General features: G+C 45.6%; 1 protein-coding gene across 1 annotated transcript in view; it reads right to left on the bottom strand.

Moving 5' to 3' along the window:
• Nucleotides 1-14,444, bottom strand: part of Reck (Reversion-inducing-cysteine-rich protein with kazal motifs) — a 55,048-nt gene extending 40,604 nt beyond the window's left edge. The window contains exon 1 of the mRNA XM_084594514.1: nt 14,344-14,444. Within this exon, the coding sequence (XP_084450640.1) occupies nt 14,344-14,395 (52 nt within the window). The 5' untranslated portion in view covers nt 14,396-14,444. The remainder of the gene's footprint in view (nt 1-14,343) is intronic.
• Between the last annotated feature and the right edge of the window lie 3,744 nt (nt 14,445-18,188).

Here is an 18,188-nt window from a genome sequence, read left to right as displayed (position 1 = left end):
AACGCTTATTCGAGTAAGCCTCGCGCTTTAAAGAAAACTACTCTCCTAGTCGGCGGCGTTGGTACTGAGGTTCGTTGTGATCCGAGATGTAAACACCGCTCGTCTTCTGCCCCTAAAGTTGCGAACACGAATGTGCCAATAATTAAATGGCAGTGGCGGAGAAAGTTTCACTTCTATTCACTTCTAGTTAGGAAATGCGCGCACGCTGAAACCTATTTTGATCCCACATGTGCCGCAGAGCACGTGACGACTGCGCAAAGACAATGGTGCACATGTTCGAAGTAGAGTGCTACGCACGTGTGTTTGCTAGGCAGCGATGTGTGGTTGCACAAATTAATAAATACATCTCGTTCTCTCTCTTTTTCGATGAATGTTCCGAAGGTACATGAAGAAACCGGTCACACTTCTTCTTTAAGCTGATATTTACTGTTATCATTTTCTCTCGGTCACCATGAGCTAGTGAGAGATTCGGGTAATCATCGTCATCAACAGCCTGACTACACCCACTGCAGGTTAAAGGCCCCTTCCATATTCCTTCAATTAAACTGCGTTAGCGGCATCCACATGAGCCCAGCGAACTTCCTAATCACGTCCGCCCACCCAACTTTCTACAGCCCCCTGATACGCTGTCCTTCCCTTGGAGTCCAATTTGTTGTCCTTTAGGAACATCGGTTATCCTCCCTTCACAATAAATGATCTGCCTATGCCAATTTCTTATTGATTTCGAGTAGAACGTCGTTCACGCGAGTTTGTTCACTGACCTACTCTGTGCGCTTCCTGTGGCTTAACTTTACACGTTTTCCATCGCTCTTTTTGTTATCCCCAGTTTAAGTAGAACGCTTTCCTTAAGCATCCACGTTCCAGCCCTGTAATTTAACAGCGCGAAAAAACGACGACGTTAACACACACAACTACTCAATACTACTCGGTTCCCTACGACTGTTTACTGCGCTTTGTGAGGGACTGCATTTCGGAAGAAAATGACGAGGTGCGGTTCCGAAACGTTTGTGGTGTGTCGGTGGATGCTTTTCTTGAAACACTGTGCATGTACCTTCAGTCAACTATTGTTGCTTGGAATGGTGGTGTAATTGTACAGCGCTCTGAGATTTGTATCTGTTCTCGTGCGGCACCAATGCTAAGCGATTTGTTACTCAGCAGGGTTGAGAGCGATTGAAGTAGAGTTACCGGGCGGTGTACTTAAGGTACTTAGGTATGTGGACGACTACCTCGTCTTTGTAAGCAACGACAGCTTTACGCAGCCTGTGCTGGACACTTTTATCAGGAATACCCACGGGCTTAACTTTACAACAGAGTCCATTCACCATGGCAGGATTCAGTTTCTGGATCTAGAACTGAAGCTTGAACCTGGGCATGTTTGCTGGTTCTATTCGCCACACTCTGTCAAGAGGCTACTAAGCTTCCAGTCGGGGCATTCCAAGTTGGTGAAAGATGGCATTGTTACTTCATGTATTCGCGCCGCTCTGAAGGTCGTGCCCCCATTTGATTAAGGAAAGTGTGTAAAGCCAAATTGCCAGGCTTCGGGAGGCAGGTTTTCCAGAGATCCCGACTGGAAGGCTCTGGGAAATACTGGTGTTCAGAATGAAATCTAACCACATGCGTTAAGCAGCCAAGCACCAGAAGGTCGCGGTTATTCCCTACATCCACTCGGTATCTCACCGTCTGAAGTAAGTTGGCCGCAAATTTGAAGTTGACGTTTTATTTTCGTCTCGAAGAAAGTTGATATATATATATATATATATATATATATATATATATATATATGCCCGGCTTTGCAACGAAGGCGCGAGTCCCTACTAGGTAGGAGGGCCGAAGTTGGCTGCACCGTTAACGATGCTGAAAGGAGGGTAGATTGCGTAAAAGGGGTTGTATACAGGATCCGCTTGCCCTGCGGCGCATGGTATGTAGGGCAGACAGGACGTTGCCTAAACGACCGCCTGAAGGAACACTCTAATTCTTTGGACAAAGCAGGCGGCTCGAATGTAGCTCTGCATTGGAGACAACGTGAGCTCACCTGAACCCCTTTGCTTCAAGAGACGTCTGTCATTTTCAAACGCAAAGATCAGACGGTAAGTAGAAACGTATCACATTGATAAGGGGGGCTCCGCGTGTGTCGCAAAACCATAGTTGTCACTGATTAACCGTGAAATTGCCTTTCTTGAGAAGTCGTTGCAGGAAGATTGAGATAGGATAAGTAATTGTTGTGTGTGTGTGTTTTTACGGGATTATATATAAAACGCTCGTGTTGTGCGTGCTAACGTCCTCGTTTTTTCGCGCTGTTAAATAATGGATAACAACCAACTCGCCAAGCTTCCTGTTCCAGCCTCATAGGTGAGTACCGGCACGATACAGCTGCTGTATACTTTCCGCTTGAGAGATACTGGTAGCCTACCATTCACGATCTGGTAGTACTTGACGAAAGCACTCCAGCTCAGTCTGATTCTTCTAGATATTTCCTTATCTTGATATTAATCTGCGGCCGCTCCCTGCCCTAAGTAGACTACTACTACCAACGCATGTTCCTTTCCGAGGCTGTTAAGAAACCTGCAATGAAAATCGTGTAAGCAGGCACCTCCAGTCTACATGTGTATTTGTGGCCCAGCCGACAATGCTGAAGAATTTCTTTTAATCCATCTGTTAGAGCTTTCTGAAGAACGCTTCCAGCACTAACCTACAAGAGCAAATTTGTAAGCAAGGGGGCGAAAAAGGGGAGTCACAACGCTATTTACTCTCATATGTTTCCTCACCCGTGCACAAAGCGTCACTTCATTTTCACCGACAAAGCCCTCCATACACCAGGGCACGCACTCGACAGCACGTGTGCAGCCGCAGGATGTCAACGGCACTTCACCCTTTAAACAGTTTCAAAGCGTCGCACCTCGCTCCTATGCGACGCAACGTTTGAGTGTATGCGCACGTGGAGCGCTACGGCGGACGCCACAGTCGCCGAATGCGGCAGCTATTCTGGGCGCAGCTAGCCGCGGGCATCAGTGCGGGGGAGAGCCCTTCATCGGCGACAGCCGGAGCGGAAACGAAGGAGGCGAGCATGAAGAGGCGCAGGAGCGGGACTATTAAAGCGAACGAGAAGAGTGGGGCGCGGTGCTTTTGTGCTCCTCGAAATGGCCAGTCTTTGGGGAGACGCAGCGGCTGCGGGCTATTCTCCGCGGCTTCGAGCAGAACCTGCCGTCGCAGCCTGCGGTTTTTCAACCGGCAGCCAAGACGTCATCGCTTGAGTTAATTTGCGCGTTCTGCCTGAGCCGCTAAAGCGCGGCCTCCTCGTTGAGAGATTGAACTAATGGCTTAAAGCTGCATTTGTAATTAGGTAAATATGCGATAATAGAAGGCAGCCCTGTTATTTATATATATATATATATATATATATATATATATATATATATATATATATATATATATATATATATATATATATATATATATATATATATATATAAAGACGGCAGGGCAATGTGGAAAAACTCGCGCAAAAATGCTCCCAGGGGTTATGTTAGAGTTCTCTCTTCTCGATACATTCTCTCTTCTTTCAAAGGAATAATAAAACATAAGATAGAAACGGAGCATTTAGGACGGAAATGGAAATGCTGCACTAAGTTTCGATCATATGCAAGCTTCTGCGAGGGCCTGCGTTCTCGGGTAGAGCCTCTGAATGCAGATTCTTGGTGCTGCTGCGCGCTTGCAAGAGCGTTGATGGGTGGCAAGAATCCTGCCAGTTGTAGCTGTTAACTCAGCGGCATTGTTGCTGCCCAATGCTGAAAAGGAGGTTTGGTCTGCTACTTGGCAGAGGTCGTCGTTGCGCTGACAAAGGTTCTTTCTATCAAAAAGCCTCTCTTTTAGGCAGCAGATGCCACTGATTGCGTCACAGGATTGTACCGTCTCCGGTGATTACGTTATATGTCCTGGGATATTTTGAAGCCAGAATGAATTGAACTTTGGTGGTCCATGTCCCCTTTTTGATGCGGGCCGTATCTCCAGCGTTGAGCGGTGCTTGCTGTCGGCTTGAATAGTGTGTCTGACGAGGCTTCGGTACACTGTGAACTGGAGACGGCCGGACGTAGGGTATAGTTTTTCAGGGTCTTCTTCATTGATGTCTCGACAGGTGATGATCCGGTTCTCAACGGCGTAGATCTGTAGGCAAGAAGACCGAGCTGGAAGTCTTGATTCACTTCAGTGCTTTTCTTTAAAACTCTCTTAACTACTTGTACGCCCTTTCTCACCAGACTGTTTAACTGGAGATACCGGGCTTAAAGTGGTATGGTTGGAGTCGTACGTCCAAGCGAATGCGCCAAAAGCCTAGTATGGATATTGCAGGCCATTGTCTGCACAAACTTCCACTGGTATGCCGTATCTGCCAAAAAAAAAAAAAAAAGACGCGTTTGTCACTTCAGTGACGGTCTTCGCGCAATTATCTTTGAGCAGCTTCATTTCGGGAATATTTGATAATGCGTCGTAGAAGCACAATTATGACCGTCCACCATGCTCAAAAACATCGATGCCGACAAGATGACATGGTCTATCGGGCACCGGGCGTAACTTTAACGGCTCTTGCGGCTGTCTGCAGGCGTATATCTTGCATTTAGGACAGGTCTGTATAAACGCTTCTATATCAGAATTGATTCCTGTCCAGAAGAAAAGATGCCTTGATCTTGCTTCGCATTTATTAATGCTCAATGACCTTGATGATTTTTTTTTTTTTTCAAAGTTTCTTTTCTCATGAAGGCCGGGATTGCACGTGTGCACCTTTTTAGCAGCACTCCATTCACATGAGGCAGTTCTCCCTCAAAAGGCTTCCACTGGTCTTTAATGGATTCTCTGGCCGCCAGGTCCTCAATGACCTCGGCAACCATTGAAGCGATCGTACTCACTGCGTACACATCAGTCAGCTGACGACGGCATTTTCTGCGATGGCCTGTTGCCCGGGACAACATGTCGGAGACCAGTAGCTTCTTTCCCGGCGTAAACTATATTCTTACGTCGTAGCCAAGAAGGCGCCATGTCTCCAATGCCTTAATCTGTTTTACGGATTACCGAGCGATCTCGTAGACAAAATGGGAGCAAGAGGAGTAGAACGTCCCATATTCATTCAATAACCGCGTATTTATACAGTAAAGTGGGAGCGGGTGTGTTGTCTCGCCCCCACGTTTAATCCGTGATACAGATATCAGCCGTAGTAAAACTGACATTGGAGCTAGTTGGTAAAGCATCTTGGAAAATTAACAGCGCACGCTTGACAGGGACAAGGAAGACAACACCACGAGCGCTGACTCGCGACTAAGCGTTTACTCGCAAACACAGGAAGTATCTACTCAAAGGCAAAAAACATAAAAACCCAAGCAATCACGCAGGCGCGCCCAGATATGACAACTGCCGTTCATGCAGGACAACACATGGGTCACTAACATATGTACGATGGTTGTTACCGATATGGTCTCATACCTCTGTTTAGCAGCAAAATTCAGGCCAATCGTTTCTTTCCGCATGTTACTCTGCATAATGAGTTGGCAGGTGGCCCAGAGGCTTGCAATCTCTGCAACGTACCTCTGAGTCAAAATCACCTAATCTGGCAATGCCCCGATTCTCCGGGAGCTAAGGAAACTGATCCCCTTGATCAAATTACCTGGGAGTCCTACATTCGCAGCCCAAGTGCGGATGAACAAAAGATCGTCCTGCACCTGGCGGAGGAGGCTTACTCCAAGACCTATGCGGCCACGACGCAGGAGAGCCGGCAAGGAAATCCTCTCCCTGGCTAAGCCCTTGCCTCGAGTTCCATGTCGGTGTAAATAAAGTCTTCTCTCTCTCTCTCTCTCTCTCTCTCTCTCTCATTTTTTTAACTACCGCCTAGCCCCTACAAAAATCAACGCTAAATAAACTACGCGAGCGCAAGTAAAGCAATGCTTACACACGGATTGTGCTTATCAATTACGCGTTCATAAGTTACAGGAACAATAGGCGGCTTTTCAGTACGGTCAGTGAGTGTAATTACTGTTCCATCGAGACGTTTTACCAATGCCAACAAGCGTTATGCCATTTTTAAATTTTCTATTACAATGAGTGTTTGATTATGAAAGTACATGCATTTACGAAGTGGGTTTCGTTGCGTTGGCTTTCGCAGGAAAGAGATGAAGAGAGTAGATATTTTTTCGGGACACATATATTGTCGACGTGTGTGACGGAGCCTCTGTCAAAACGAAACTCTGAGATGGCCTTTTAATGATTATTCCTATATATATTTATATATATATATATAGCGCTCCGCCCCGCGCCACCGCCCGCTTCGTCATCTTCGTAGCTAGCACTACCCGGGGCCACCGAGCGATCGTCCCGATCGATTGCTAGAAGTCCAATGCATGAAGCGACGATGAACACAGACACAGGATTAGGACATGAAACGCTGGACATTACATTGAATGCGAAGATGGGATGAATGCTTGCTCCGGAGCATCAGATCCAATCTTCATCGTTTGCCGAAGGCCAAGGCTCATGGACACGCCGAACGGCTTGGGTGGGGGTGCTAGCTGTCTTCGCTCTAGTAGTCGTGAGGTCGCTTCGTCGTGGGGTCGGTCGGGTCGGCTTTGGGCTCATCCTGGTCGTCGTGTATTGTGGTCAAGGCTGGGGACGGGACTGGGGAGAGCGGCTGGTCGGGTCTGAGCACAAAGGGCTGGGGTAAAGCTGGGCGGCGATCTCCACGGGCTCTCGGCCGATGGACTCGGCGTACGGTTGGCTTCGACGGGGCACAGCGAGGATGGGGATGAACCGCACCTCCAACCAAATGTTACGTGGTGACATGACAAGCAATGGAACACGGCGACACAACAGAAACAGAACGACGTGATGACATGAGGATGAAATATGCTTTAATGGCCAGCGGGCCTGGCGCGAGCGCTCCGCCCCGCGCCACTGCCCGCTTCGTCATCTTCGTAGCAATATATATATATATATATATATATATATATATATATATATATATATATATATATATTGCTTGTCATGTCACCAATATATATATATATATATATATATATATATATATAAGCGGGAACTGACGTGGGCAGGCGCGCTCGCGCTAGGTCCGTCATCGTTCATTAAACGTCATTTACCATCGCCGTCGGTCATGTTCTGTCTACAAGCGCGCTTTTAATCGCAGTTTAAGCGCTAACACAGCAACCGTTAACTCACAGTCCCTATACAGTGTGTAGACGCACCCCTCATTCCTTTTTTTGTTTTTTCTATACCCGATTGCTGCTAATGAAGTACTTCAAACAATCAGGCAATTAAAAATACAGGTCCCGGGCTAGACGGCTTGCTCCAGTTAAAATTAAACTTATTGCTGAGAAAATTTCACCTCTACTGGCTCACTTAATTAACTCTGTGTTTAAAAGTGGCAGTTTTCCTAATAGTGATATTGGTTTCTTTATTGGCGCCCTTTTATTGACCCAACAAAAGCACTTGACACTATTACCCATAACATTCCCTTTCAAAAGTTGGAATGCCTTGACATTCGTGGTCCAGCACTTAGCCTAATCCGTAGCTATCTCACAGACAGACCTGAAGTTGTTGAATTTGGTGGCATATTTTTTGACCCAAAGCTAATCGACAACGGTGTCTCAAAGAGATTCATCTTAGGCCTTCTCCTCTTCCTTATTTATATTAATGACTTGACAAAATGCCTCAACTACTCTAGTTCAACTATTTACGCTGGCGATACGACCATCTTTTCCCTCGCTAGTGATGTTTCTATATTAACACCAGTTTGAACACCGACCTTCTGAGTACGCATACTTGGTGTCAGAATAACCATATAGAAATTAATAAAAAAAAAAGATAACCTTTATGATTTTTTCATTCATGCTACAAGGAGGAAGTTTCTGCTTCTTTGGTGCATTTAAGCACGGACATAATTTGCCCCCAGATTCCACAACATTTCTTGGTGTGGTTCCAGATAATCAACTAAAGTTTCATCAGCATACCAAATTCATTAAATCCAAGGCAGCCTTTTTTATTCACGTGATATTCAAAGCCTGGCATTACTTCGACCTACCGATACTTCGCATGTTATGTTTATCCTTCGTATATATACCTGCCATATTTCATTTATTTGGGGGTAACACTTAGAACACTCACCTTTTATGAGTTCGCCACCTTCAAAATCGAGCACTTCATATGATTCCTTTCAGCCTTTACTGTGCATCCGTTCTCAATTTTTATCGTACCTTTAACATTGTCGCTACAGCTTCGTCGTAGGTTGGCGTCAATTATCTTCGTAATAATCTCGTAGTTCTTAGCAGTTCTGAGTCCTTCAAGCTCTTTAACGATACCAACACCGAATTTGCTGAACATCATAACCTACTATTACCGAAGATTACGACTAATTGTGGAAAACAGACTGCGCACTTTTCAGACATATATGTGTGAAATTCCCTACCATCCGAAATCAAATCACCGCGTACTCTTCATTCATTTCATCATTCATTAAATATTGACTTATTTTCTTCTCTGTGTTGTTCCATCAACTACAGTTATTTTTCTGGCTGTGCTTACATCATTTCATTCGTTTTTAGTGGTTTTTATTCTCAGATTTCTGCAATTAGTGCAATTTTGTTTGAATTTCTTGATTATCTAGATTTTTTAAATACTGTTTCTCGTTAACATTGCAATAGAAGTTTGTATGTGCACGCCTGCATATTCTTCTCTTAATTACTTGCCTCGTAAGTTACCCGAGAATTTTATTCATTTTGTTATAGGTCCCCCGGACAGTGCATGCTTCGAGGCGTCCTTCTGTAATAATGATAGCCATGTATACATGTATCTCACAACGAAAATAAAGATGATGATGATGATGATGATGACAAGTCTAACAGGTAACCTCACGTAACGCCATCAACAACCGCGTGCACGATTCGTGCGATGTAACAATAGATCGCATTTAATTTTCTTTGGTTAGGGCTAAATTACCTTGGTTTCAGCTGCAGCCGATGCCGTAAGTCTTCCAGACAGCTTCGACCACAATCAACGTCAGGGGATGCGTCAAGGGCTAACATTAGGGACTGTAACCCCTCTGTCGACGAATTACTCGCCTAATCACGCGTTCGCATGCGAAATGGTAATAACGCAGTATTATTCCATTTAACTTTATCTTCTGAAACAGAGGCATGTGTCCGTTCCTCGCGTACCTGTCAAAATCAACCGCCAGCGCGCCTTGTGCTAGGCCACGTGGTAGAAGGACAACTACCATTTAGATTTTCGCATGAATACAGGACGAACGATGCCGAGAGGATAGACAATGTACAGTTCAAATGAGCAACCTTGGGCACCTGCTGGGAACTGTAGCTCTATAAAAATATGTGACGAGGTGAACGTGGTGGTGTACTTGGGTATGCCCTTCGATCTCCCTTATAGTAATTTTCCATGCCACATCGCTTTCATGTGGAGGAGGAGGCCAAATGAATGCCTAGAGGCTGCCCTTACCTGGTGTGCTCCGCTGTTGAAGGCATTTTAATACTCCAAAATTTTCATCTTATTCTAATGACCTGCCTGCTGCTTACAACGATGACAACGCCGATAATATTGAAGTCATATTTACAACGTCACATTGACGTCATATTAGAAAAGGACGCTGGACGGCCGTTTGACCCCGTCCTGTGAGGGTGGCCTGCGTCAGCACTAGCGACCCCACACCCTCTTTCCTTTCACCTCTCCGGATGCACAACACGAACAACGAATAATTATCACTCCCCAATGCATCCGTCACTGCTTGGTCTCGCTGCAGAGGCAAAGAAAGTTGTCCGGGAGAATAGTGTGAATGTGTCGTGGCTAGACAGCGCCCAATGTTACATCGCAACATGCGCGAAACATGATTAGTTTCAGCATTGCTCTTGCTTGTGTAATATGTCCATACCTGGTCAACATTCTTTAAGGCTTGTTGAGTTCATTGTGCTACATCTTACATTCTTTCAGCTGTATTCTGTAGGCACAGGGAAGCGACAATGGCCAGTTTGGTGCCAGTCGACGGGTTCGACGAAAAAATTTTTTTTTCCTTTGCACAGCCGTCAACCCACAAAAGCACGCACAAGCGAACGGCACAAAAGCAGCGCATGACAGAACAACAACGGTATACGTCACTGGTCGAGCGTCTCTCTTTGTGTAGTGTTGTCCAGTCATGCATGTCATTGCTTGCGCTGCATCACTCCTAGTCTCTCTGCTAACACAGCACTGTGGTGTAAACGCAGCTGATGTCATGTGGTATGGGCGCAGCAATGTTGCTCTTACGTAAGCACTGTGAGACAGCGCGCCTCCACTGACCACCAGGGTTGCCGAACAATAAGAAAGCGGATATATGACAGCGGTATAGGGAGAGTTGATTGGGAGAAATTGAGTGCGGTCGTGAATGCAGAGCTAACATGCTGTAACTTGCTCGGGCCTTTTTGAGCGAATATAACTGTAGATACTGGATATTAATAGAGTAAATAATGACAGTCGGACCGTCATCGTCCTTTCAAAACACCGCTACCGAGAATGCGTCCATAATGCTGCATATGTGTAGCGCAGGAAAGGGGGGTGTTTGCAGACTTCGTCAAAGGAAGAGTCTGGCGTTTCTCTCCAGTACGATGCTTTATTCCTGACAGCTTCGTAGAAGCTTGCGTGACTATCTCTTCCTCGGGACGAAAGGCTCCAATCTGAGAGTGAGACGAACTCACTTTCTTGCTACTTCAGTAATTGTGAGAAAAGCCACCGGTTCTCTCTTCTCCGGTTTGATAGCAATTCACGAAGCATCGCAGACGACGGAGTGGTGCTGATTTCAGTAAGTCCCATTCTTCAGAGGTCCACTGTAACCTCAACGCGGGTTCCTAGCTTCATTCAAATTTTTTTGTCTTCTTTATTTCCCCCTCCTCTTTCCCCTGCTTCTACAGGTCGGAAACGGCCCATATATCTCACCCCGAGCTGTCCGCTTAAGCGCGTCACGCGTCGGTGCTTCAAACAATGACCCGCTTAAATTTGATTTCACCGCGCGCTACTGCACTCTAAAATATACGTCCGCCTGGGCAGCACGCGGCTTGCTGAACGTGGCGGCTCTAGAGGGGCTTATATACAGCAGTGCCTCTTTAGAACCGTGCAGCGCGTACGAAAGCTGAACGGCGGGTTCGTCAGTGAACGTAGGGCCCATCTTTTTATTCTTTCTTTTTTTTTTTTTTTTTCAATTCAACCTGCCGATTGCAGGTCATCATAACTTCGACTGGGCAGTTCAAATATGCTCGCCAGTCAGTGTGTAAACGAACCGATTCGATGGTTAAGGTGCCCAGCGAATCACGAGGCGTTTACCTTTGAAGTGGATTCTAGGTGTGGTATAAAGTTACGTCACGAGCTGTTGCCCCCGCAACACTGTACGCTTTTATTCCGGAGACAGGGTATAGGTGAGAAACACCAGCTGCCGCTCGCATGGCAAGCCTCGAAGCGTTGGTGCCAGATTTTGGCAACGGGTTGCTGAGGGCGATGACTGCGAAGCTTTCTTCTGAGAGCAATAATTTTTTACCCTCGGCGACAGGCTTTTAAGCTAGCGCGTTTCGAGTGAGGAAGTCGGAGAAGAAGGAAAGGGCTTGAAAACGGAAGGGCTACGTTTCTTCTTTTTTTTAGACTGTATTTACTACTATGCAGCTTGTGTTTTGACGCAAGAGTTCTCTTTCCGGCTTCCTCATCTTCAGGTGAGCTCGTCAAAAAGGTCGGCTTAATGCATGGATCTCAAAAAGAGCGAAACTGCGTGTCTGATGCCTTCGAATAAATTATGTCCTTGCAGGATCCAAGTTTGTGAACCATGTTTGCATTTCTTTTTTTTTTTTTTCGTTTTACGAAAGAAATAAGACCTCTAGAATACGGTACGTTCAAAATTTTAAATTCCATAGTACCCACAACGCGTGGAATAACCAACCTGAATTACATAAAATGCTTGGCTAAAGAAATATATATATTCTTCGTATGGCATACTAACATGTACGTAGGCATAAATTTTAATGGGTTTAGAGTCACGCTTTCAGAAGAATATTCGGAGGAATAATGTCACTGATTTCTATGATTAAAGGTGCGTTCTTAGAAGAGATAGGCGCCTTCAAAGCATAGACGCAAATGTGCACTTGTACAGACAGTATAATTATGCGTACGGAAGTCTGTGAACATTACCGTAAACGTACTGAAATCTGCGAGTGCTCAGAGTCCTCCTTCTTTTGCGATTAAAATTGTGCTAATTTTACTGGCTTCCTACATTTTTCAGCCTCATTCCTGCCCTGTCTGCGAAAGAATATGACCTATAATTTAAGCGAATGTGTACAATGCTTGCACAGTACTTTCCTGTATTACAATGCCATACTCCATCAATCGTCAGCAGTAAAAAAACATTACTCTTCCTTAAACCATCTCTAGCTCATAACAGGTCATTTATACGCCGATTTAGTTATGAATGATCTCACATAAGAACACTGGATTACAATTTAAACCTGTGGATGATGCTTCAAACAGTTTAGTATCTTCAGTTTTAGGAACCAATAGCTTAACATATACAGCGTCTGCAAAAATGTTGTCAACCCTCTCAGAGAAAAGTTTACGAAACTGACAACTCGAAAAGTCGGGCCCACTGAATGCTTGGCAAAACCTGATTATTGCAACACATGTATTTGCTTCTGATATTACGCGAAACTATGCTATAAAGACATCTTGTCCTAAAGCCTTGCAGTTACGTCGATTCTTCAGCGTAAAAACACACACACAAAAAAAAACACTGATAACAAAAAAAAAACCAGAAAAATTCAAACAATTGTCAGCCGCAGCATCTTCATTACCGTTAGAACCGGAAACAAAGCCACATCCACTGCAAGACAAAAACCTCTCCCGGTGGCCTCTATAGTTACCCTGTCTTGCTCCAGGCGCGCGCTCCGTATTCCAGCAAATTTTAATCTTATACTTGACACCCGGACGCTCTGTGTACATTTTCTCATACTCATGATATCCAACCTGCTAACCTGACGGAACCCCGGCCCTCGGTTTCCACCATTACAATGTCGCGCCCAAGTCTATTTCCTCTTCTTGACAAGCACTAAGATTATCTCCTGTGTACATGTTCTTCTTTTCCTATTTTTTGAAGTTACCCCGGTCACTTTTCCCTTCAGTAGATCTTTGCGCTTTACTGGCCTGCGTGTCGTGACACACTTGTCCATTAAAGGCAATAATTATTGTTAGTCGAAATTATTTTGCCGCTCATGCGTTGGCGGGAGAGCAAACACAATTTCCCGGAGCTCGGTCAACGCACACACTCTTCCAGCCTGCGCACCTATATATATTTAGGTCGCTGCAGAGGAGCCGGCCGGTGCGCAGTACGTCTTGTGTGGACATGGTTAGAAATGAGAAGCTGGGGAAAGTAGTGCTCGGATCGCGGATGAGAAAGCGCTGCCCGAATTTCACTTTCCTCAAACCAGCAGCTACTCTTCACGGTGCCTGGTCCGATGTCCCACTGCCGCTTGTTTGTCGATCGAAATTGTTACCGTGCCTCGCAAAGCTGATCAGACGTGCCGTCCCTCAATATCCTAATACAAAATATGGTGCTTCCGCTTATGCAGCAATTCGATCTGGTGAAGAACTGCAAATATCAGTCACTGATGGAAGAAAAACATGTGTGTACATATTAGTCGAGGCGCAGGGGAGTAGAGTGGGGGCCACAAAATTCTATAGACGTTATCCCTGCCTTACAGAAAACGCCTGCTTCGCCACCTATGCATCTTGAGGGCGAAATCGCTTCGATGATACACGAATGTCGCTTCACGAACCGCAACTCAGGAACACTACTTGTGCAGCGTGTGACGCACCTTTTGCAGCGATGCGCCACTTGCATTTCCAATAAGCTGAACAATGTAACCAGAGCGTTTCAGTCAACAACCAGCGGGTTTAATTCAACAGTAGAGGAGATATTTGCAGCGGAAGCTTTGCTGATGGTTGGAATAAGCAAAAAACCGCCCCGAAATAAACCGACTATTCTAACATCTTCCTGGACACTTGCCTTCCACTCCACTTGCTCATTACCAGCAGTTCACAATCGCTTTCAAGACATTGCGCTCAATAAACCGCATGCCTACCTGCGGGGCAGATTTGTGGGGACGAAGAAGAAGGAGCTCGAGTGTCGACGCACGCTAGGGAGGCAAGTGAGCGCGAGCAGTGTACGACACGACAGCGGACGCGACCACATGCAGCATCGGTACGCCTCGGCCGCCAGGATCACCGACGCGCTTCCGGCCTCTGCGGCATTACCGAGGAAACGAGAGGGTAGGTGCTCACCGAGGCCGTTGGCCAGGGCCCAGAAGACGGAGACGAGACCGGCGCTCCACATGGCCGCACACGGCGCGGGCTTCTGACACGCACCGGTGCGTCGCCGGGCGCTCGTGCCAGCGGTTTTCTGCCTAGGCGACGCCAGCGCGCACACCGACACTTGACTCCTCCTTGCCCTCTTCTGGGCCCAGATCGCCGCGCACTCCTGCGGGACCCACAGGAAACAAAGTTTAATTTGGGCACCCCAAACTATGAAGCCTATAGGGTCTTGGGGTTCGGGCCCCCGCACCGCCGGGCTGTCCCGAGGCGGAAAGTAGACGAGCCTGACGCGATGCACGTGCGGAGGGAGCACGTGCGCCGAGCAGTTCCTTTGCACCCTCGATTTAACAGCTGACCTTATTCCCGAAGGAGAGGTGGAGTAGCCTCAGAGAGGATGCAGTGCCGATTTCTATACAAGTGCAAGCAACCCTTTGCCATGTTTTTCTGAAATCAGAAAGATGAACGACCGTTCCGTTTATGTGCAGCATTTGTGCAAAAATGTATGCAAACTGCAACCCATCGAGCGAAACTGCATGACTTCATTTGTTGCCAGAGGCTCTGAATGCTTTTCTGAGGGTTTTTTTTTTTTTCTCAAGAATAGAGCCTCTTACCTTGTCGTGCACTTGACTCTCATTCTCGATGGTGCTGGGCGTAAAAAAGGAATTATTCTTCCTTTCCGTCGCTGGGATCTTGGATGTTTTGGCTTGTGTGCTAGATAGAAGACTTTGCGGGCAATGAGTAAACACTTCCTGCAATGTACTGGACCCTTTCTTTACCCTTTCTTTACCCTTTCTTTTAGGAAATACACGTCCACCTAATGCACTTTTTCATTAAGGCATATTTAAATTCATTGGTCCATGTCATTTGTTTTAACTAAGAATCACTCTAACCACACGCGATTGCTCTATGTAGGCTGCTTAAGCACATCTTCAGCAAGGTGCCCGTGTGCTGTGCGATGTCAGTGCACGTTAAAGAACCCCAGGTGGTCGAAATTTCCGGAGTCCTCCACTACGGCGTCTCTCATAGCCTGAGTCGCTTTGGGACGTTAAACCCCACAAACCAAACCAAACATCTTCAGTCGTTCATTGCTATGCATGAAGCGCATCTTTAAATTTTTCAATACTTTCTATGTACTTTAATTGCTTTGGGATCGTTATCAGAGCTCAACCTAGTGAGGCTGACAGCGGCGGTAATAAATGAAGTCCCTCGCGCCGCATATGGACGCTTCTCGTAGCTGTCGCAGACACCAGACCGGCGCAGCTGCCTTATCAATGAGCAGACCGTCCTCGCTATCGTCTTCGCAGAAGAGTCGGGGTCGTGTCGGCTGCATAGAGTGCGAGGGTCGCGACTCCCGTTTCATTTCAACCAGGCGCTGGCACGCATTCCCACAGCGACGGACGTCTGAAGCTGTCCAGTTTCGAGCATTGCACCGCCTGCCATTTCCAAACGCATTGCAGGGAAAACTGAGCTGTAGAAGTAGAGTTGTGCAGACGGGACTTGCGCGAGACTCACGCATTAAAAGCGTCCTTTTGCATTGTAAATTCTACGATCTGTCGTATGTGTAAGTATGTCTTGTTGTGCATTTAACTGCGCATTTCTGTTCTCTTCCGCGACAAGGAACAGCCAGTTCCACTAACAGGCCTATCAAGTTCTCCTTATAGGTATGTCCTTGTAACTTTACGTCCTGGATCCCACACCCGTTTCTCAACTTCGCCTGATGGCAAACAGCGGCACCTGCATTATAGAAATGCTTTCCGTGTCGTGAGGACGTACAGGATGGTCAAAGAACCGTTTGCTGTGAGGAATAAGTCGATTATTATAAATAGACCAGCCGCTAATATTTATCTATGCGCAAAGAAAGACAAGATCGAATCTGCATTCAGATTGTCAGCATCCCTGAGCTTATCCCCGGCTCCAACTGACGTTTTTCTGACAACAGTAAGAACTTCGTAAAAATAAACGAATCGCTGAGCCCAAACAAGCCTTTTATTCATGTACAGTTGCTTCAAAATTAAAACATAGCACGAGCCCATAAAAAAAATGCAGCCTATTTAGTCAACTTCTTCAAGTGGTGCAGCGTAACTTCACGTGGCTTAGGTGAGAGAAGGGGACAAACACAGCGTTGAACTGACAACATAAGTTTATTCAGAACGCCATCGCTATATATACTCTGCCACTGCAGAAAAGCAGGAAATGCTCACATGTAGCAGGAAGATCAACCCATATCACACTGACATACAGAGTTTTCGTCAAGTCCGACGATTAGAAGATATGCTTCAGTAAGATGTGTTGTCGGCCTAGTTGGTGCAGAACTTCAGACATCTTATAGTAGCGCGAAAAAACACACACAAGACAGGGTACAGGACGAGCGCTAACTGCCAACTGTTTATTGGAAGGAAAGAGGAACGTATATTTAAACAACTCGGCCACTCAGGTGTTCATAGCCCCAATCGCACTCACCCCATCCGGTATCAAAATTCATCAATGACAAGCCTAGGCATGTGTGAATAAACACAACAAGGAAGCGATAAATAAACGATACAGATCTTAACAACAGTCAAACGTAGCAAAGCAGTGTGAAGACTTGAAGCAAAAGCAGACAAAACTAAACAACGTAAAAATTAGAGCTCACAACAAGGTACATGCGTACTTTATAAAGATAAGAGGGACTGACTGTATCAGTGAGTCTTCTGTAGTGCTCTACAGCAGTGAGGTATTTTTCCTCGATAATATGATCTGAAATGAGTATTCTATTGTCCACTGTTTGTAACCTGCTTCGGACGACCTGTCTTTGGTATTAGTGGCGTTTTTTTATATTTTTATATATAGATTTTTTACCTTGTTTAATTTTTAGATTTTGACTGCTTTTGCTTAGTATACTTGACAATGCCTATGCTACGAGATACTAACTACTATTGCTACAATTTTTTTTTTGTTAGTTACCCTTGGATTTGGTTTTTTACCTTGGTCTTACCTTGTTGGTTTTTGTTAAAATGCTTTTGTTACCTTGGTGTTTTGGTCTGGTTTTTTACGGCTTTTTGTTAGACTGCTTTTGCTTTGCTATGGACACTGCTTTTGCTACGAGAGATTGACTGCTATTGCCTCTTTGCTAGTTACCTTTGGTTATTACCTTGTTGTGAGCTTTAATTTTTACGTTGTTTAGTTTTGTCTGCTTTTGCTTCAAGTCTTCACACTGCTTTGCTACGTTTGACTGTTGTTAAGATCTGTATCGTTTATTTATCGCTTCCTTGTGTTTATTCACACATGCCTAGGCTTGTCATTGATGAATTTTGATACCGGGTGGGGTGAGTGCGATTGGGGCTATGAACACCTGAGCGGCCGAGGGTTTAAATATACGTTCCTCTTTCCTTCCAATAAACAGTTGGCAGTTAACGCTCGTCCTGTACCCTGTCTTGTGTGTGTTTTTTTTGCGCTACTATAAGATGTCTGAAGATTACAAGATAGCAGATAATTTTGCTCTTTCTCCGATATGGAAACAGACGGTGTGCTGACACCGAGCTTCATAATTTCTGATGCCTCAATCACCTCTCTTGTTAGTTTATCTTTGTGAGTAGTGACAATATGGCCTTTTTATTTCACTAATAGATAACAAGAACAGTCGCGACAGTGAATTTCTATGTTACGGGCAGCATTCTTAACATTAGGGCTATGCTTCACAAGTCTGTCATTTAGGCAACGGCCGATCTGGCAGATATACGAACAACCGTAACATAACGGGATTTAATAAACAACATTATTCTTGCAGGACACATACTTGCTTTGATAATTTTCTTGCAATTAGGAACATCTTCTTT

Source organism: Amblyomma maculatum, chromosome 2, assembly GCF_055883805.1.
Source record: "Amblyomma maculatum isolate TAMU_Amacu chromosome 2, ASM5588380v1, whole genome shotgun sequence".
In the NCBI taxonomy this organism is placed as follows: domain Eukaryota; kingdom Metazoa; phylum Arthropoda; class Arachnida; order Ixodida; family Ixodidae; genus Amblyomma; species Amblyomma maculatum.
Note: the sequence above shows the minus strand (reverse complement) of the source record. Positions and strands in the feature narration are given on the sequence as shown.